This window comes from Panonychus citri, unplaced genomic scaffold (genome assembly GCF_014898815.1).
Source record: "Panonychus citri isolate SS breed McGregor unplaced genomic scaffold, ASM1489881v1 Contig00115, whole genome shotgun sequence".
Lineage (NCBI taxonomy): Eukaryota > Metazoa > Arthropoda > Arachnida > Trombidiformes > Tetranychidae > Panonychus > Panonychus citri.
Window position 1 is genome coordinate 12,394 of NW_026515520.1, and position 21,998 is coordinate 34,391.

Below are 21,998 nucleotides of genomic sequence, written 5' to 3' on the forward strand. Positions count from 1 at the left end.
TGCTTTTTGTTTGATTTTTTTTCTCTCTTATTTTTTATTGGAATTCCTGATTCACTGATTGATTTCTTTCCCAATCATGGTTACATATTGGAGAAAATGATCCACAGAATTCAAACTTTTCTAATTGACGAATTAGTTGGTCAACATTTGGTGAATTTGTGATTTGAATTAATGATCAGCAGCTTATTGAGATTCAGAATTTTTCTCATTTGTCTAAAGTTTCACAAAGAATTAGGCTCCATCTTTTGGATAAAACTACAGTCATTTATTCGTTATGAACTAAAGATAATTTCATGATGTAGGAATATCGAACACAATTGGTACCTATTGAATTCTCTTCCCATTCTATTAGATTTATTAAAAAAAATGATCGGTAAAAACGCTAACGGTAAAATGATCTTCAAGTGTTGCGAACTTTTTTCGTTTTCTGAAATTAAAATGTTACGATTTTTCCAATTACCGAATTCATCTAATTGCAAATTCATTCTTATCATTGAGATCCTACAATTAGCGATGATTGAGCTTTAAATTGTTAGTCTAACTAAAGAAATTCGCTCTCATTAGATGGCGTTACTACTCTCGAAAACTTTTTGTCCAAAGTGATGATTGAATCGAAATGAGAAGAAAAAAAATCAATGGAAGAGTAAAGAAGATGAGTAAGAGAGAGAGAGAGAGAGAGAGAGAGAGAGAGAGAGAGAGAGACTGAGAGAGAAACTGAGAGAGCAACAGTTTACAAAAATGTAATTCGACTGTTCATCTGCTCCACGAACTGTCAAGTTATTAGTGGTAACAAGTTTCAAAGAACATTTCAAAATGATTCCATTCGCTTTATATTGTTCATCTTTTTGATTATTCTCATTTAATTATATTAATCTTTCTCAAACGGTTGGTAATTAATTCTGATTTTCGTTAGCATAATGTGATTGTGATTCGATTGGTGTAAAAATGTTAACTTCACGAAATAGATTCACTTTGATTTCAACTGAATTGTACATGTGATTTTTGTCAATCATCAATTATTTATATTTATTATCAAGTTATGAATAAAAGTTTCATCAATTGTACTTTGAATGATCCCGATAACAATGAAAGATTGACCTTTAATGATGATAACTCTCTTGGTCAGTTTTGTACAACTAATGGAGTTACAACGATGTTAACAAGATACGCCGTTAATTCAGCTTTAGTTGTGATCATTTTAGCTTCAATTTTGGGAAATCTTTTGGTTTGCATTGCGATTTATACTGATCGGCGACTTCGTAAGTTATCAAATCTATTTCTTGTCTCTCTTGCGTTAGCCGATCTTTTCGTTGGATCACTTGTGATGACCCTTGAGTTGACCGCAAATCTAATGGGATATTGGGTATTTGGTCAAAGAGCTTGTGAAGCTTGGATATCATTTGATATAATGTGTTGCACTTCATCAATTTTAAATCTTTGTGCAATTTCATTGGATCGATTTCTTCACATTAAAGATCCACTTCGATATAATCAATGGATGACCAAAAGGGTTGTCCTCGCTTCGGTAGCATTGATTTGGCTTTTATCGGGATTGATTTCATTTGTACCTGTAAGTTTGGGCTGGCATAAACCGTCCAACATTATTGATGACCTTAGCACTGACCAAATACTAACCTTAACTACCCCACCATCGTCATCATCTTTAGTTATAACAACAACACCATTAACAATTAATCTGTCCCAACCATTGGTACCAGATGAATATCAATGTGCTCTTGACCTTACACCTCTCTACGCTCTGGTCAGCTCAACGATTAGTTTTTATCTTCCTTGCCTAATCATGATCGCCTTGTACACTCGATTGTATCTTTACGCTCGTAAACATGTTCAACACATTCGCTCAATGGCCAAACCTCTTCACTTTGATCCTGATGATGGTTGTTCAGGTTCATCATCAGCACGATCATCATCTCATCATTCTCATCATTCAGTTATGGATCACAAGGCAGCAATAACTCTCGGTGTTATCATGGGAGTGTTTCTAATCTGTTGGGTTCCATTTTTTTGTATTAACATAATCGCCGCCTTTTGTAAAACATGTATACCTGAGTTAATTTTCAAAACCTCAACTTGGCTGGGTTGGCTTAATTCAGCTCTTAATCCAGTAATTTATAGTATATTTAACACTGAATTTCGAGAAGCATTTAGGAAAATTTTACTATCAGTTCGTGATAATGATTGGTGTCGTTCATTTGGTGAGAAAACAGATTCTTGGTCTAAAAGACCATCAAATGGCCATTCAACTGGACGATACCTTTCAACGAATCACCATAGGATGGATTCACCTGATTTACCTGTGACTGGTGCTTATGGTGTTAAAATGATGTCCGCTGGTCTACAAAGTTCATCTAAATGTGCAGCATTGCTCACATGTAAACCGGTAGAGGTCACATCAGGGGTAAAGGGTTACATGGACATAATACCGATAAAAGATAATATTGAAATTATCTGTGATACATCAACAGGCAAAATCAGTGCAATTTAACAAAAGTCCGTAAAGTGAAAAATTGAGTCCAAAATTACTTAACAATCAACGACTACTTAATACAAAATGTAACGGTAAACCATAGTCAACAGAAATGACCACTAATCTTAATGGTTACAAGCAAACAAACTGTGCCAAAAACATGATCACTCATCAGTTAATTGACCAACACTCGATAATATTATTGACCATCAGAATCACGTTCATGTTATCATGTTGTGTGTCTACAAATCATGAAAACCATTGGTAAGTTAATACTCATCTAGTTAATTTATTTCCTCTCTCTCTCTCTCTCTTGCTCTCTTCATGTTGATTAGTATCGTTGACATGGTTCAATCAGCAATTCATTGTTTACGATAAGTGTTGTTATTGTTTCTACTGTTACTCATCGTCCATGAATCTGATCCAGGGTTAGGTGAGCAAAAAATAATAAGTGGCGAAAGATATTGAAAGAGAAAGACTAATGTTATCATGTTTATTAGTATCATGAAAATAACAACAAGAAACCTGAAACTTATCAGGGTGATGCACATATTACAATGATGATGAATCGACAGAAACAAAAAACAAATCAAATCATTCATGAAATTAAAAATTTCATCAGATTTTATCACAATCTTTTCATTTACAGCCAATTCAAGGTTGAAACTTTTTCTTTTAAAAGTTTGTTAAGTTTTCTGTTGCTGATCATCAGTCGATATTGATGATAAATATCCCAACAAGAGCAACTTTTCAAATGGCAAAAGCATTAAAGCTTTAAATTGTTATTTAAGTAAAAAGAAAATGGATAATCTTGTCAAATGATTAAAACGATTATCGATTTATTTTTTTTATCGAGTTTAAGTTTTCAATCGCTAGCACTTGGAATCGTTTTATTCAATCAATATATCGTTACTTTGATCGTAATAAGTGAATTAAATGTGAACTTGGATCAGTTTTATTTCATTTGAATACTTTTTTCATCAAACAAGTTGATCGTATTCATAACTTGCGATTTTATCAACCGTCTCAATTGTCATGTTTATTATTATATTAAAAGTTTTCCATCATTAATAAGATAATCAATTTCTTATATCAAGATCATTAGAATCACTTTCTCTCACTATTGGGCAGTTGATATTTTTTCCCCGTCATACTGAAAACCGAAAGTTGATTAATTATTATTTAGTTAATCATCAAATTCACTGATTGATTGATTGGCTTAAATATCATAATCAATGTTGCTCAATAATCAAATTGAATCAAACAAACATAATATTTATCACTATTGATCAAGTTTAATAAAATTATAATCGAATTGACATTCAAGGTTATAACAGTTATATATTAAGATGTAACAATTAGATTGAATCATTAATCAACTACATGAAATATTCAATCAATATCAAAGATTTTTTTATCCATTTTTAATGATATCACACATCATGAAAATCAACTAAAACTAAAGCAGAGAAATCAAATTAATCAAGATATTCACAAACTAAATTAACTCTTATCAGTGATAATCAGATATAAAATTAATCCCATACAATGATTACCTAACATTTAACCCATAAGCTTAATCCTCATCTCTTAATAAATAACCAATTTGCCAAAGTACTTGGCTAATCAAATTAAAGAATATGAATAAACAAAGTGAAATTTTGATTACAATAAACTCAATGAACGACGATAATTATATTAATCTAATCGTAAACATGTAAATTGATAGTTTGTCTCATAGTGATTTAGTTTAATAATAGAAATTGATTGTATTCCAATCAAGGTTAACGAATGATATTCAAAGATCAGTTGACAAGTTTAGTTTGTGGTAATAAGAAGAAGAGAAAATTTCTAAAAGCAAATTAGTTTCTAATCAATTCACAGATTAGCAGCAATTAATTAGATTTTCAATTAATCATTCATCTAATTGATATTACAAAATTTGAGATGGAAACTTTCAACTTGATATCTTGTTCTCATATTGATTTATAATACAGTCCTCGGCAAAAGTTTAAGGACAACAATCAATTGATTATAACTCGAGTTCTGGTTATGATAAATTTATAAATTTTTCACAAATATAATAGTCATTGGTAGTAGTTTTGAAAATGAAATTTTTTATATAATTTCTATTAATTAATTATTTAATTAATTATTAACATTGCATAGCGATAAACTCGTCAAAGTTTAAGGACAAACGGCTTTTGGGTCTTTTTGGTGAAAGGGTCAATTTTATTTTTGGATATTCATAATTGTTCAAGATTATGCATTAGTTTTTGTTGATTTTTCCTCTTGAGACATTTTAAGGCCAAAAACGAAATAAATGATAAATCGAACCTAAGTTCGTATTTTACGAAATGACCTCAAAGTAAAATAGTAAAATTATTAGGAAAAGCTAATTAAGTGATAATTTATCATTTTTGACCTTTAGAAACACCTAGTAAATTTATTTTCTCAAGTTATTTGAAGTTCATGATGAGTTTCGATAGTTGCAAAATTCGAAAATTGGCCTCAATTGATAATAATATGCGGTCTAGACTCAAGAAATTTATTACCAATAAATGAGAGAGGTGAGTTCAATGACTTAAAAATTCTGTGATTCTTTTGATAGATTTTGAGGTCAAAACAGTGACGATGTTAATAACATATACTAAATATACATTATAATCAATTGATTGTCCTTAAACTTTTGCCGAGGACTGTATAAGGAAAGTATTAATAGATTAGCAACAATCGAAGGTGAATATGATAAATTTTCATTGAAAATTAGCTGATTAACAAGCATGACAATTAATAATTGAATACAACAATTAATTAATTTATTATTAGCATATTGACAACCTTGTTTACATCATCATTCTGTAAATGATTAATATTGTTGATTGAAAATTTCAATAAACATCATGATCAATATTGATTAACGTGGTTTTCTGTAAATACAATCAAACATTTGATTGCAATTTAAGGTAAATTGAGTTACCACAACAACAACAGATTAAACTAATAGATTAAATAATAATTACCTTCTTTTTCCCCATATTGACATAAATTGACCCAAATGGAAAGGATTTAATGTCCATTTTGCTTCATCATTGACAATTAATAAGTTTATTTTGGTCAAAGTGAGTTTTAGCATGGTAAAAGGTATTAACTGGACAGAGAAACAATCAACATGATGATTAAGGAAAAAAGATGAAAATTGTTTTTCTTTGCTTCCATTTAAGCCTTAAGCTAATCTACAAAATCGATTAACTTTCATTTCCATCCAATCTATTTAATCAACTATCATCTAGTTCATTTCAATTAACGATGGTTAATCATGATAAACAGGACAATGTTTTTATCGGTTAAAAGATCAATGTTAAATCAAGAAAATAAATTATCTTTCAATTACCTGAGACGCATTGATAAGGTAACAAAGTTACTTGTTCATTTCATTCCTTCAGAAATTCATTTCGATTCTCAGTTGTTAACCCAACTCTGAGTCTACCAATGAAATTAAATCAATTACCATCATGATATATGATCGATTCAACTTTCATTTTTAGCATGGAATACTGAATTTAATGATCATCGTAACTTTTACTCGGTAACTTTATACATGGGAGTTTTTTTCGTTGTCCAGATTGACATTGGGATAGTCCATCAATTTGTCAATTGCAATCAACTGTTAACTTCTCATTCTCAATCAGCATCTCAATCTCAATCTCATGAACTTATTTATTGCTATCAAGTTGTAGGCTTAAGACAGTTCTGAAGATAATATTCAATATATCTGAACTTTTACCATACTCTCTCTCTACTTTCATTAACAAATTTGCTATTCACCTAAACACCATGAGCATCGATTTTGATTGATTATTTCAATTGGAAGATGAAATTTAAACATTATTGTTTCAACAACTAAATCATCTGGTTGCCGTTGAAAACTTTAAGTTATCATGATCCTTATCACTTATATTCAGTGAGTTTATTCACATTATATTTTCCACCATGAAACTGAAAACAACTAAGGTCAATTGCTTCAAGTTTCTCTGTCTTTTATCATCATAATACATGTATAAGTTGTTACTTTGCTGCTCACTTTATGTCAGAATGAATTAAGATATATTCCATGTGAGAGTCAGGGGGAAAAGTCAATGATTCATGGTGAACATAACATCAATTTGAATGAATAATGATATTTTATTTTTCCTCAGTTATTGGAAATGATATGATAACCTTCAACTAGGCCAAGTCAATTTCGTTCGAATAGATTAGCGATTTGAGTGAGACTATACTAACATAAAATAGGCATTTGAACTAAACTCAATCAAATAGAAGCATCATCACTTGATTACATTTCAATGATAATTTTTAATTAATAAAATTTCATTGTCAATTAATCATTTATTATTTAGCTGAATTATTACAACATGATATTTATTATTACATGAATGATAAATTATCAGGTATAACATTCATTTTGATCAATCAATCAATATATCTGATTTTCATTTAGTTTGAACTTATGATCACTAATGATTTGTGCTAAAGATTATAAATGAAAATGAAAGGACAAAATTGATAAGATCATTAATTATTTTTATTAGCAAATCATCAACTTAACCAACCGAATTTCAATGTCTCCTTACTTATTAATACATGTTTATTGTTAAAGACATTTGATTAGAGTAGAAAAAGATATACAGCCACGAAAAATGAGACGAGAACCAAAATTATATCAATTTCGCATAAAGAGGTAATCTAATCAAAGTTAACAGTGAAAATTGAATTAATTTAGATAAAGAGCTCTTTATCTGAATTATAATTAATAAATTCGAGCTTCATGACTTGAAGTTTACATAAAAACGATTTCATGATAATGAACAATATCCAGTTAAGTCATGAAATTTGAAAGAACTGTTAAGTTACTTACTATGTTGTAAATCTTACAAGATGTTATTAGGTAAACAACTAAGTAATGGCCAAAATTTTTTCGAGCTTACATGTGGCTTGATTGTTAGAAAACTTTAGATTTTTGATTAATAAATTTAGTATAATTAGAGAGGTTAGATAATAAGCTTTAACATGATACATAAATGATCATTTTATGATGATTAGTTTAATTACAATTAAATTATATCTAAAGTGATAGAATTTTTGTTTTTCCTTTTTCGTTTTTCGAACAATTAAAACGATCAAGTTCAAATTTTATTTAAATTTATTAACCAAAAATCTAAAGTTTTCTAACAATCAAGCCAAATGTAAGGTCGAAAAAATTTTGGCCATTACTTAGTTGTTTACCTAATAGCTTGAAAAGCCAATCGACTGAAAAAAGCCTGTAGTTTTGAAGTTGTAAATTAGCTCTTACTAATCACTTACTAACTAGTATCACTTTTTTCATTGACAACCTCCTTCCATGATGAAACGAGATCTCGTTGATATTTATCGAAATTAACTGGCATTGTGATTGTAAAAGTCTATCAACAGAATTAGGAAAAAACAAAACAAATTGCCGATCAAGATGGACAAAGTGCTTCTGATGTAAGTGATGATGACCGGCAAAAGGAGATAATCAAGATGACATCTAAGTTCTGATTGAGGTTGAAAGTGAACAGGTGATGATTGGTTAAGTGTGATGGTCAATAACAATTGAATTAATTGTAAAGTAAATCAGATAATTAGAAAGAAGAAGAAGAAGATTAAAGGTAAATGGATGAACGTTGAACTTGCTTGCAAAAAGTGAACAAAATTTCAACACAGAGAATAACAAATAACAAACAGCATAACCTAAGAGAGGAAAAAGAAGATGATGAAAAGAAAGAGAATTAGAAAGAGATGAGGAAAAGAAAGAGAATTTATCATCCTGTTTGGCTCTTTCTTTTTCTAATGGTAACTTTTGGGTTACTCTTTTTTTGCGTTCAATTTTCTTTTCGAAAGAAATGGCAAATAGATTGGTAGACAGACACGAGGTAGTGTTCATTCAATTCTTGTTTTGAATCACCAACACGCTCTTGATGTTGGTTTGGTTTTTTTCATTTTCATCCGTCGAACAGTAAACAAGATTTACCTAATTCTTATTCCAATAATAGAGATAATATAATATTATAGAGATAATCAAGATGACATCTATGTTTTGACTGAGGTTGAAGGTGAACATGTGATAATTGGTTAAGTGTGATGGCCAATAACGATTGAGTAGTAATAATATGCCCCCTCTGGCACACCAATTTACTCTTTCTTTTTCTCTTTCTCTCTCACCAAGGACCGAAAATAAAAATACATATATTTAAATGATTAAATTCAATATAATTTAATTAAAATTTGATTAAATCATCAGTCATGATTTCATCGAAATCATGAACTGGTTTCACATCATTTTTAAAACAAAATCGACGAATTCATCAATTGGAAAAATTTCATCAATGGAAACCGAACATTCATCAAGTAATCGAACAAAATTATCATTGTATTCACGAATTTCTTCAGATTGGAGTACATTTAATTCCTCAATGATTTGTTGAATTTCCTTTGATGATTGTTCATCGATGAAAAATGGATTTTTAATATATCCTTCGGTCACATTAATTCGTTTTGCTGATGGAACATATTCCAGAGGAGTTAACACAAGACTTGGTTCTTTACACTTAAATTTTTCGAAAAGTTCTGTTTCTCTTTTTTGTTATATCATAAGATTTTTTCAATAACCGTTGTTTTTTACCCGATCGTTTAATCACTTAGGCATAGTGAAACTTTTTGAAGATGATTAAAACTTTTTAAACTTTAATTAATGATAATTGATTGACAGCTGACCAATTCTCGATTGATCATTGATCATTTTGTCCATTTTCTGACAATTTCTTAATTAATTTGTTAATTTGGTCAATGACGAACATAATTATCAATGTCTTAATCATCTTTATCACTATATAAGATATAAGTAAACAAGAGTTACCTAATTCTTATTCCTTTTGAATTTTATCGTATAATTCGTAGAGCTCAAACCAATCTCCACATCGTAATCATTATTCGAACCATTTTTGATTAAATATAAAATAAACAAAAATAAACAAAAGAATGGTAGGCAAAAAACTTCATATCCATTGATAGAGCATGGTTTTTAGTATGGTCTAAACAATGTAAATCCATTTTTGTTGATATTTAAATTCCAAGGCGTGGAAGTAAAGGGATTCAGGACAAAAATGCACGAAACACAAACTCGTGCGAAAATATTTGTTTATGGATAGTCGTTTCGAATTTTAACCAGCGTACAGCTGCGTAAGTTTTAAGGAGTAGGCTGAATGTGTTTCTCGAAAGGGCGGTAGCTGAACCAGCGCTGAAGATTTTTTTGTTGTTTTTTAAAATGAAGCGATGCATGATTTGCTATCTCTCATGTAGAAGTATTGTGAAGTTGTTTCGTCTGTTATCGCAACATTTCTTCGGGTCAATCTGGTATTGTAATTGTTCAATGAAGACTTCTGTGGTTGGAATTTGTGAATAAGTAAATTAGTATGTAAAATAGACCGAGGAGACAATACACATGATGAGCGGTGGACAAAGATTTAGTATATTGATTTTCATCAATAATTTTTTCTTTAAATTTGAATTTTCTTCAGAATTTTTGACACAGTTCAGAGACTGAAGACATCGGTCGAAGAATTAGTTGAACATGTTTCACTGTTGATGAATTTGGTAAGCCATCATTTTCACAATATGCATCTATGATGATGTAGTAGTTTACCTATTTTGTTGAATTGTCTCCTCATTGTGTAAACAATAAAAATTAACATATTCTCACATCGGCTTACTCTTATCATTTTGGTTGACCGTCTTCTTATTGTCTTCGACCGGTCTTGTCAAACTGAAATCACTGTAATAACAATTTGATTGGTTAGGCTCGTATTGAATCGAGATTAAAAGCTAAGAGCAATTGATCCTGACATCAAGCTGATTCCGAGTTTGAAGCATTTAGTTCATCGTGTTGTTTCACCAAGCCTGATTAGTTGATTCCGGAATCACTGGGCCCGACTTTAATTTTTTTAAAGTTTAACTCAAATTAGGGGCAATTCGCTCTCGTAAATTGCGACATTGTCCTCGGTTGGTGTTTGTTTACATTTTTACTTTACCGTTTATTATTGTTGTTAATATTAACAATTTCATTGAAAATCGGGTGTTTTTTAGTTTTTAGCGTTTTTTTTGTTTTTCTCTTTCTCTCTCTGTAAGCATCAACCATATATGATCTGTTTGTGTCAATATGGCTACTCAGAAATATATAAAAGAGTAAGATTAATCTTTTTTGTCCTTTTTCACCATTTTAACCTTTTTTTCATTTTTTTTTATTTTGCTACCGTAATTTTCTGCATAAATTTCATCAACAATAGATTTTGCTATGGTATAGGTTGCAAATTCCTAGATGTGACTAGATGAAATGAAGCTTAGCATAAACGAACCGGATTATTGGATATCGATTTGGGAAATCAATGGCAAAAGTAAGTTTTATTCGCTAGCCCAATGTTAATATTTACTAATTCATTTTACTTTTGCCATTTTGGGTTTGAGCTTTCAAAAAAACTGAGTCAAAGGGATCCCAATATTTGCCAAGGACGCTGGTGTCAGTGTCAACGTCAGTTGCCTGACGTCAGCGTCAACAATGTAACCAGCGTCGGTCCTATTAATTGGATAGACAACACAAATTGATAAATAAAGAGTTTTTATTCACCTAAAAAAAATATTTGCCAAGATCAAAATCAATCGAAATGTTGTCGCGTGCATTGTAAATCTGGAACCCATTATAATTTCAGAAATGATAATGATGCTGGAAATGTGGTCGCGTTCACATACAGAACAAGCCCAAAAATGCTTGTAAGCATTTTGCTAGCGTATTTAAGCTTTTTTGTTAAGTTTTGTGATATTGTAAGCAATGTTTGTGTTTTTGTTTTATCTTCAGGATTACATTGGGAATGTGTATGGAGAAACAACACGCATTGGTATTCGGATATTTTCTGGCACTTGCGCACACTCTTTCCTCTTCTTGCTCAACATGTCATTAAAACTTTAGTAAGGATATTCGCTAACGAAAGATATAATATATTAATATTATAACTTGACCAATCTCTCTGCTCGTTCAACAGAAACCATACAGGATCCGAGCAGATCAAGTTTCATTTCACTACAATCGTAGAGATCCCTAATGATCCATCGGTAACACTTCTCTCTTTGGCCATTGGAAATAAATGCTATGGCTACATAAGAATTGATGAAAATTCTAGTTTGCAGGTTGATTTTGACTTTCTTTTGATTCTAAAATCAATTAAGTTTAATCTCGGTTGGTGAAACAGCAATTTAAGCTGAGATCAATTGATCAGTGAAACATGTTTTTTAATTCTAGAATCAAATTGATCCGAGTTTAACTTTGATCCGAGATCTAGATTTGATCTCGGTTGGTGAATACCTATCTTAGTCAAAATTAACTAATCTAGCTTAAACTGGGGTCGTAGAATCGAAGTCAGGATAATAATGAATCATTTAGGTACATATTCATTAACCGTAATTAAAAGCAGTGATCAACTAATCCTGAGATCAGACCGATTCCGAGTTTAGACTAAAAATTCGTTCCACCAAGCTCGATTAGTTGATGCCCGATCTTTTGATTTTCTGATTCAAATCAATTAAATATTAATTTTATTAGGAAATTGTCCCTAAATAGGCGTGTTTTGTCTTTTTGCCCTATTTTTTCATTTTTACACCTAATTTTTAATTAATTTTTTTAACCTGCCCATCATCAATTATAACAACGGTCAAAACAATGAAAACATATTTTTCTTAAGACAAATGCGGTAAATTTGAAAAAGGTAAATTAATAAATTATTTATGGAGAGATTTGAAATTAAGATTGATTCCCAAACAATTAACAAGTTATATGATTACACTGATCAAGTTTTCTTAGTATCTTTGTTTAATATTTTTTTAAGAAAAAAAATTTTTTTTTACGCTAGCGAAAATTATAAAAAATGATTGGACATAACGATATTAATCAATTTATGTAAAAAAAATTAAAAAATGAATAAATAAGTACAAATGGAAAAATGAGAAAAAATCATAATCAAAAGTTAATCGTGATCCTTATCAAGATGTAATTTTGATCAAGACTTCCGATATCAATTGAAGATGATTTTGGTGAAACAAGATTTTTTAATCCTCTAATTAAATTGACCTAAACTTAAATCTGATTCGAGGTCAAGACTTTATCATAGTTGGTTAAACACAAAAGCTATGATCAGCTGATTTAAACCTAGACTCAAATTTAATACGGTTGGTGAATACGGGCCTTAACTTTAACAATATACTGAAAGGCCTTTTAAGACGATTCTGCTTTACTTGTTTGTTTATTATATTGGTTGTTACAGTGGACAGCCGACTTTCCTTTTGTATTAATTTTTATCAAAATCTCCAATTCCATTTTTGACATCAGATATTTAGTAGGCCTTAATTTCAAGACAATCAAAAAGTCCAAATTTCCCATGAAAGGCATCGGAATTCGCACCCACATTAGATTACGTCTGAACGAAAAGTCAAAAGCTAATTAGCTCAGTTTGTTTACTAAAAGTGCACTTTTTAATAACCGAAAAAAATTTCCTATCGAAATGTACCTCTTTTCAGACTTTTGGAGGCCACTGCTCATCAATGGCTCCACAAAAAAGTTTCGAGCAAAAACGTAGCTAAACTTTCACATTTTGTCTGTAGAGCCGTAAAGAAAAAATCGAACCCGAAAAATGGCCTACAAGTAAGAAGGAGTTAAAAGTAGGGATATTTGGTTGTTACGCCCTGTAGAATTAACAATTAATCACTTATATTTCTATAAAACGATGGCATGTGTTTTTAAAAATAACTCTCGATCCCTTTTCAAAAATTTCATCCACACTGCATATCATTTAACATTCAAACTAGAGGGAGACACTTAGGACATCACCAATACTCTTTAGTATGAATAGAGATAAGATTGTGAAGGCATGACAGACCTTATTAGTTTCTCTCCGACATTTTTTTTATTTTTATGAATAAAAGTGCTCAAAAAAGTAAACAACCTCATCTCTCTTTTACTCTTTTTGCATCTTACAATGTATTGTGAGGTATTGAATTTAGTCTTAGATTATTCCGAGTCTTCTTGTCGTGTAAAGAAATCCAATAGAATATCTCGACTTGTAGAAGGAGTATCGATATGAACAAGTTGATCCTCCGCGTTTTCCAATCGTTCAGAAGTTGTGATGTACAAGGTGATAAGATTGTTAAATGAGATATTGGTAGCTAAAAGGTTCTTCATCAGCTCTATTTGTTCATTGCTAAATCTCATCATTTATTTCTAAAGGTGGTATCTCTTCTGATAATAAAAGTTCGAGGAACCAATCCTCTGGACCAGTTATAGAAAGATGATGTATGATTAATATTTCTATGAGTTCTTTAATAAGTTCTTCTATCTGATTTAAGACCAACTCTAAGCTTTCCAATTGTTGATTTATAGTCATACAATTACCTACATCCCCTTGTGACCTGAGTTACCAACGAGATATGAACTTAAGTATACGAGTCGAGTTTGGACTGAATCGAGTTAAACCCTATGGTGATTTAGTCTTACGCTAAATGTTATAATTATGAATACGTGAGATTATGTTTAATGGTTAAGTATATTTGTGAATAAAAGGAAAGCTTCATAAAGATAAACGTTTGGTACATGGAAAGTGAGATGGAAGGGAAAAACAAACGAGATCGGTACATGTACCTAAAACTTACCCTCGAGACAAATTGATGCTGACTGGGAGGAGGTCAATACTTTGAGCAGCCGATGGTAGTGATGAAGATAAAGGATGGAGATAGACGAGGATGGAGATGAAAGAAATCACAAGGATGAAGATAAGGTAAAGGAGATGAAGAGGTAAAGGAAACACAAGGATGGAGACAAAGGTAAACACGAGGATGGAGATAAGGTAAAGGAGAAGGTGATGAAGGTAAACACGAGGATGGAGATAAGGTAAAGGAAAAGGTGATGAGGAAAAACGGAAACACAAAGATGGAGACGAAACAATCTAAACTAGATTGTATGGTGCTGATGATGATGATGAAATATCAAACAAACAAACAAACACACTTAGGTTAGCTTGATGATTTGGTCGATGAGAGAGAGAGAGGAAAACAAAATATATGATGACGATGATGTTGAGATGACGGAGGTCAATTCAAAACTGTGGACTCTCTCCCTTGTCCCTTTCTCTCTTCCTTATATACCCCTTCTCGGGTTATGTCGAAAGAGAAAAGAAAAAGAAAAAGAAAGAGCTTGATGGGTCAAGAGAGAGAGAGAGAAAGAAAGAGTCTCTCTCTTTCAACCCTTTGTTAATTTTATTTTCGTTTAAGTTTTTCCTGCTCTACCCAAGGAAAGGGTTCACCTTTTACCCTTAGCCTTGGTAGAGCCTTTTTCAACAAACCCAATCAACCACAATTAATTTGTTTCCGAACAAAAATGAAAAGAAAAAGAATAGAAAAGAAAATGAAGAGAAAAAGGTTTCGGGTTTCTTTTCCTAAGTTGGGAAGAGGAGGAAGGAAAGGATTAAGCAAAGTTTGGGGTTAATGGGAACTTAATCCTTTTCCTCCTCTTCTCTCATCATCTGCCACCTCCAACCCATCTTGTTCTTGGAGGCCAAAATTTTACCCTCACAGTATAATGTAAAGTCAACTTTTAGAAAGAGAAACCAAAGGATAAGATTTCTCTTTCTCTTCTAACTAATTTTTCTCTTTTCATGATCCCGCTAAAAATTGTATAATAGAAAATAATAATTGATTAAAGGTCATCAAGAAGACAATAAATTAAGTTTACCACTTACCCTTAAATCTTTGATCCATTAGACTGGCGCTATAGATGGTGGATTGGCGCTTCAAACTCTAAACTTACCTTTTCCCTTGTTGGTCCTTGATATGCTCTTAAGCTCTAATCATTACTTTTTGCACTTTAATGCTTGTCACTTTTATTTGTTAATGAAGCCCAGACAAACTCAACCAAACGGTCACTTCAAATTGACCAATAAGATGGATGATGAACCAGAGTTATTAGTTGAGCCAGATGATGAATCTGATGAAGCACCAGCAGATGATGATCCTTATCCAGTTACAATAATAATTTTTACCTTTTCATTTTAAACGGCTTTCTTACTATTTAACCCTATCTCTTTGTTAATAAATCAATCCAGTTGATGATGTAATGTTTAACTTGATTTTACTCTTTATTTTCAGAGTTTATTTTAAATCAATCATTTATCAAGTTTCAGCTGATCAATTGATCGACACAATTAGTTGATTTAATTTTGATTGTAATTAAGTTGGTGAAATCAAAAAAAGAGAATTGTAACGTTTGTCATAGTTTTGTGCATAAAGCTTCAAAATTGACTCAAATGAAAGGCAGAAGAAGAACAACAAGGGAACAGATAATAAAATTAATAATAATGATAATAAGTCAAAGCTCAATTGTGTTGATCTAACTGACAATCTATCACCGTATTGAACTCGAAGACCCATCAGTCGATCCCAGCCCGATTTTATCTTTGACGTGCCATCGAGTCGCAATCAACAATTGAAATAAAATGAAAGCCAACGGTTTTTATAGAGATTTTTTGACTGATAAAAGTCCTAGTTACTCCCCATCCCGTAACTTTCTCATTATATAAAAAACTATCAAAACGGTTAAGTGATGGATTGTCATAAATCTTATAAAAAGTTCATATTTTTCTGAGCTCTTTCAAATATTGTTACAATAATAAAATGAATTTAAAAATAATGATGACATTTATTCATGTCAACAAAAGAACTTGATTCACCTGAAACTGAGTAAACTTGGTATTATGGTCAGTTTGTCAAACAAAAATGTCATAACAATTACAGTCATGTCGATATACATGTACTGAGATAGCTTCAAAGAAAAAATCCTCACAGATCTATAACTTCTGTCTTATAAAGTCTGTATAATATGTAAATTTATGTCATTATTATTAATATAATGTTGAAATTGTTGAAATATGCTATCTTAAGGAATAGATAATAGCATCATGGATTATCATGATAACTCTGAACTGATATTAATAATTCCAATATCACTCAATTTACTAGAGTTTAACCAGGATTGTGTTCAACTGAATTCATGAATTGGTATTGTAACTGTTTTTGTCGTACATGAAAGTTATTTTCTTTGTTCACTGATTCTTGAATAGCTGATGAGATTCATGATAAAAATAATTGCATCAATGTAACAATAAATTGTTACCATGTATTTATTTTTCCCATAAAATTGTGATCAATCATTGAACCGATATTAATAGTTGAGCTTTAATTAGTTACCAGACGATTGCTTGTTTCGTCAATTCATTGCAATTCAATTAAATCTCCAAGATAATTTAGTTTATTTAACAGCCAAAAATTAACCAACGAATCAACAATTTCGAGTCACGTTCATCGTCGTAAATCTTGAAATATCATGAGGGTTAAAAAGTGATTTATCAATATCCAGGTATTTTTATCCATTCAACTGAATCAAAATCAAATCAAAATTTGTCAAGAATCAATAATAGTTAAAATTGGTTTACCTTTGAATTGAAACTGAATCAAGGTATTAGACGATGATAGGTTTCAACTTTGTCATGAAAACGGAAATCTTTTTTCACTGAGTTGAGATAGGAAACTTTAAGAATCCATTGGAAAAAATTTCACAATACTTTTTTCACACTTACAGGATAACCCTTTCAACTGTTTAATATGATTACCTGATAATCAAAACTTTAGTTTAGCTCATAATGCAAATAGTAATCAAATAATCAATTGTATTGGTGATAAAAAAAGATCATGATTCAATTGAGATAAATTCATATAAATTCAATTCTAATCGATTATTCTGATTTACAACCATTAAATCATGAATATTTTTTCATTATCATATTATGTACATAATATTTTAACAATTGGAAATGCATTCAGATAAAAACATTGATTGATTTACACGACTAACATTTTCTTTATTTGATTTTTCTCATCCGAATCGTCAATTGTTATAATATAATCTGAATATACATAAAAGCATTTTAAACAATTCCTCTGATAGCAATCATGTCAATTATCATGTTAATTCATTCAATGAACATCTATATCAATTTCTAATCAATGATATCCAAGTGGTTTCCAATAAAAATCTTGGTAAATTCTGTGAAACAAAAGTAATAATAACTGTGAATATAACATGAGATATGAACTGAAGATTCTGTCAAGTACCAATACTCATTGACTGTTTAACATGAAGAGTTTATTATTAGTAATAAGAAAATTTTTCTATTAAAATGTTCAATCCTCATAAGTATTAATATAATTGGCTTATTATGATATTTGAATTTCAGTTCCATTCCTAAACATTATAAGCAAAAGAAAATCATATTTTCATTTTTGATCATCCATATCATGTTTATGAATCTGCATGGAGTTTTGTTAAAATATTGAGACTCAATTTTTAAAATTCGTACAATAAAATTATCATTGTATCTTTTCAATAATAACTCCCATTGAGAATACTCAGTAAGCTCAAAGTTCTGTCCAATTAAGCCAGAATTTTGATCTGACATTTTTGTTGATATCTTAATAAGTTTCAATATAAGAATCTAAGTAATTTAGTATTGAACAAAGAGGTAAAAAAGTTGATCTCTCATCTGCTCATGACTTTGAGATAGTTAGTTATTGTTTAAAGATTAAATTTGTCAACCCCTTGATTTCATTCTCATCCTGATTATCATTTCAATTTCAATTTCATCAGAATTAAATGCCTAAAGGGTCAACCACCATTCTTAGGATGCTCAAGATTAAACAACCCGCAGTCTTATGAGGATTACCTTGATTCCTCTTTTCTTTATATCCTTGTCATCCTCATCATCTTTATACTCCTCATCTTTATCATTCTCATCATGAGAAATAAAGACAGAACTCATCATCTTTTCATCTCCTTTTTTTATATTCTCTATTTTTCTTTTAAGTATTTCACTTTATTTCTATTTGGAAACAAAAAAAAAGTTTCAATAATCTTTTGTTTACTTTTTTACTCAGTCATTTGAAAGAAAAGCCTTTTTCATGATCATCTCTTTTGTTTCATCTCATGATTGTCACTTTTTCCCTGGTTCCAAATCATTGGACTTTCACTTGATGTAATAACGATACAATAATAATATAAAAAAAAGTAGAGCCAACAAAAAGATCATATTATCTTAGATAATGTATTCCTTATTCTCAGTTCCGGAGTATTACCTTTTCTTTATCGTCGATAATATCATTGGATAATATCAACAGAATATCATCACAATTTCACTCAATTCCTTTATCTATTTAATATCATTCAGCACTTTTTTTTGTAACTCATTCTCATATTTAGCCTTCGATAATTACCCTGGAGGTGTATCAATGTCACCATAGTTGAATCACTAGTTTATCTTACCAATAATCAACCATAATAGTAACTTTTTCACATTCACATCTTATTTGAATAGAGTCTTTTTTTCCTGGTGAACTTTTCTGAATAAACTTGAGTCTACATGAAAAACATTTTGTGAATAATTGTATAGCTATTGAAGTAAAATGCTAAAGTTAATTAATTATCATCACAAAGTAACGAAAATTTTCTGATTATTTCCGTTTTCAGGAAGTTGAAACTTTTCATTAGAACTTCGAACTCGATTCAGGATAATTATAATATCCAAATACCTTTGCAAGTTCAATTCGATATTTCCTGATAATCGTATATTGAAATTCAGCCCATTCCCTGATTTCTATTAAACGTTTATACAACTCAGAGAGTCTGAGTAATGAATATTTAAGATAATTTTAAATTCAAGTTCATTGACATAATATTTTACTAAATTATATTCCATGATTAATGATTAGCGTTTCAATCTGAATAGTTATTCCCGATTCTTCAGAATAATCGACTTGATGATAACTTTTACTTTCGAAACTTTTATCGATCATGTAAAAGTTATGTTCTATTAGAACTTTTATCGAGTTTCAAGTTTCTCATTATTCTTTCACTGATAATTGAATATTTATGCACAAAGATTTCCTCTATTTCTTAGTTAATCTAATTAACGATCTATTTTTTTTTTGATAAACAAATAATTGTGAAATTAAATTGATCATTAATTCACTGAATTAATTTATTCTCTGTATATATTTTTTTCTATCTTATCTTTCCAGAAGTTTACCATGTTAAATATATATAAGATCTCATAATCGTTTCTTGAAAAGTTCCAAATAATTTGAGATGAAGACGATAACCAATCGATAATCAATCGAACTCAATATGAATCCAAGATACGAACGGGATATCGATTCGATTCAATTAAGCTAATGGATCATCTCTTAATAACGAAAATAATATTCCTAGAATATCAAAACCGGAGGGAACATGGGACTCGCTGAAACCAACGAATTAATTTGAACTCGGCGATCAATTCAAACTGTAAATTATGTACAAAATAATATCGAAGACAAATATTGTAAATAATAAAAAGATTAACTTTCAATATTTAATACCATTTATTTACAAGTTAATTACTTATCTCCATTGATTGAATCATGATATCCTCATGAAAGGTTATCTATATATAAGATTTGGAAACTTTAAGATAGACAAGTTGATGAAAATAGTCAACTATTGGCCCAATAGTCTTTATCTTGATTACATGTTGATCCAGATTGAAAAGTGTCTGATTAAACTAATCTATCAAATGAATTCTCATTGAGGGTTAATTGTGGCAAATCGAGAGACTTGATGAAAATACGGAAATAGTTTCACTTGTCACAGGTAATGTTGCTCATATAATCTCAACTAGTTGATTGTGATTAATTGAGAAACTCAATGGACATTCAATTTGATTGTGAGTATCATTGAGAAAACATTTTCATGAGAAAAATAAAAGGAAACTACATACATGTACTAAGCTGATGAGACTCTGAATCTACATGGAAAGTGAATTGGAATGAGAACTTTGGTGAAAAGGTGAAAAAGAGCAGCAAAGATTGAGATTGAAATCCCTATGAGATGAACTAAGATGAAAAACGAGATGAAAGATAAATACACATTCAACTAATTACATGAGAGAATCAGATTCAATTTGATTATCATGTTTTAATCAACTGAATTTAACCTGACACAGAGTAAATAATGATAATAACATTTGAATATAAGGGCGATTAAAAATATCACCATTCGATTAATTATTGAAACTGCAATTAATGATTTTCTAAGTGAGTTGATTGAAAAATGGTTCAGTCAAATGGATTCATCTATTTACTTAATCGTAATTAATTTGAAATAAAACTTTATGTAAGAGTAAATAGTAATTACTCTAATTACGATTGACGTAAACGTCAATATATTTAATTATCTTTGGGTCAGTTAAATGTCACTAAATTAAGTGAATCATTTTGAACAATTAACAACCAAAACCAAAATCAGCAGTTTTGATAATCTTTTAAAATTCTGGTTCCATTTTCATGGTGACATAATTTCATCACTAATTATCATTGTACTTAAAGGTGATCATCTAATAGCTACAAAAAGAGCATAAAAAAACAAGGTAACTATTTTTTGTCGTCTTTTTGGTTTGTTTACTTCCGTTGACAATGAAAGTCAAGGTGTGTCATTTTTTATCATCATCTTCCATTGTTGACATGATGATGTTCATCTTTCATCTTCATCCTTATCCTCATCTTTTCTTCATTGATTCTTTTTGACCTTTTTCTTTTCTATCAACAATCTCTTCACAATTGATTCTCATGAAGAAAAAAAAATCTCAGTAACAATTTTTTTCTTCTTCTTCTCCTCTTCAATCTCTGTATCAAGTTCAAATTGATTTGTCATTATATCATCAATTCCAATAACAATTTCATAATTGTCATGATATTTTCCATGATGGTTAATTGTCTGAGTTGATTAGTCATCTGAATTTGAAACCATTTAAGTTGGGGAAACTTTTCAAAGATTCAATTTGTTTTGTATTATCAATAAGCTGATAGATTATCTTACTGATTAAGAGCAAGGAAAATAATTACTGTCACAATAATAGTAAAAGATTATGGATTCAGGTTGACAAAGCAAAGATGTACCTTTGGTTGACCATTAGTGATTCAATTGTGAAGAAAGAGAGAGAGAGACATTTGGTCATTCGGTCAGCCTCAGAAATGGCAATTATTTTCTCGAAAAGATGAAAGATAAATCCAAAGATTTGATTTACTAATAGTGATGATTGTGATGACACAGAAATAGATGATAATGAGGATCCTGAGACAAGAGATTGTCTCAGATTTTAATGGTATCAATGGTGAATTTAGATTGTGAGTAAGTTTCATGAATCAGAGCAATTATTATGATGGTGGATTAACCCAGAACGAAGGAGAAAAAGATAATAATCAAAGAGATAGAAACATATTAACTTTAACTAATTGTGATGGTTGAACAATT

At 30.3% G+C, this 21,998-nt stretch overlaps 1 protein-coding gene across 1 annotated transcript; it reads left to right on the plus strand.

Annotated features, from left to right (window-relative positions):
* The first annotated feature begins 726 nt into the window (after positions 1–726).
* LOC128390116 (dopamine receptor 1-like) lies at positions 727–20,062 on the plus strand. Its single transcript, XM_053349788.1, has 2 exons — positions 727–2,752; positions 19,730–20,062. Exon 1 carries the CDS (start codon positions 1,040–1,042, stop codon positions 2,504–2,506), a length of 1,467 nt encoding a protein of 488 aa, XP_053205763.1. The 5' UTR covers positions 727–1,039; the 3' UTR covers positions 2,507–2,752; positions 19,730–20,062.
* The last annotated feature ends 1,936 nt before the right edge of the window (positions 20,063–21,998 follow it).

Bases quoted from the DNA above. Each gene is read 5' to 3' on its own strand.
- LOC128390116 (XM_053349788.1), top strand. From the start codon at position 1,040: ATGAATAAAAGTTTCATCAATTGTACTTTGAATGATCCCGATAACAAT.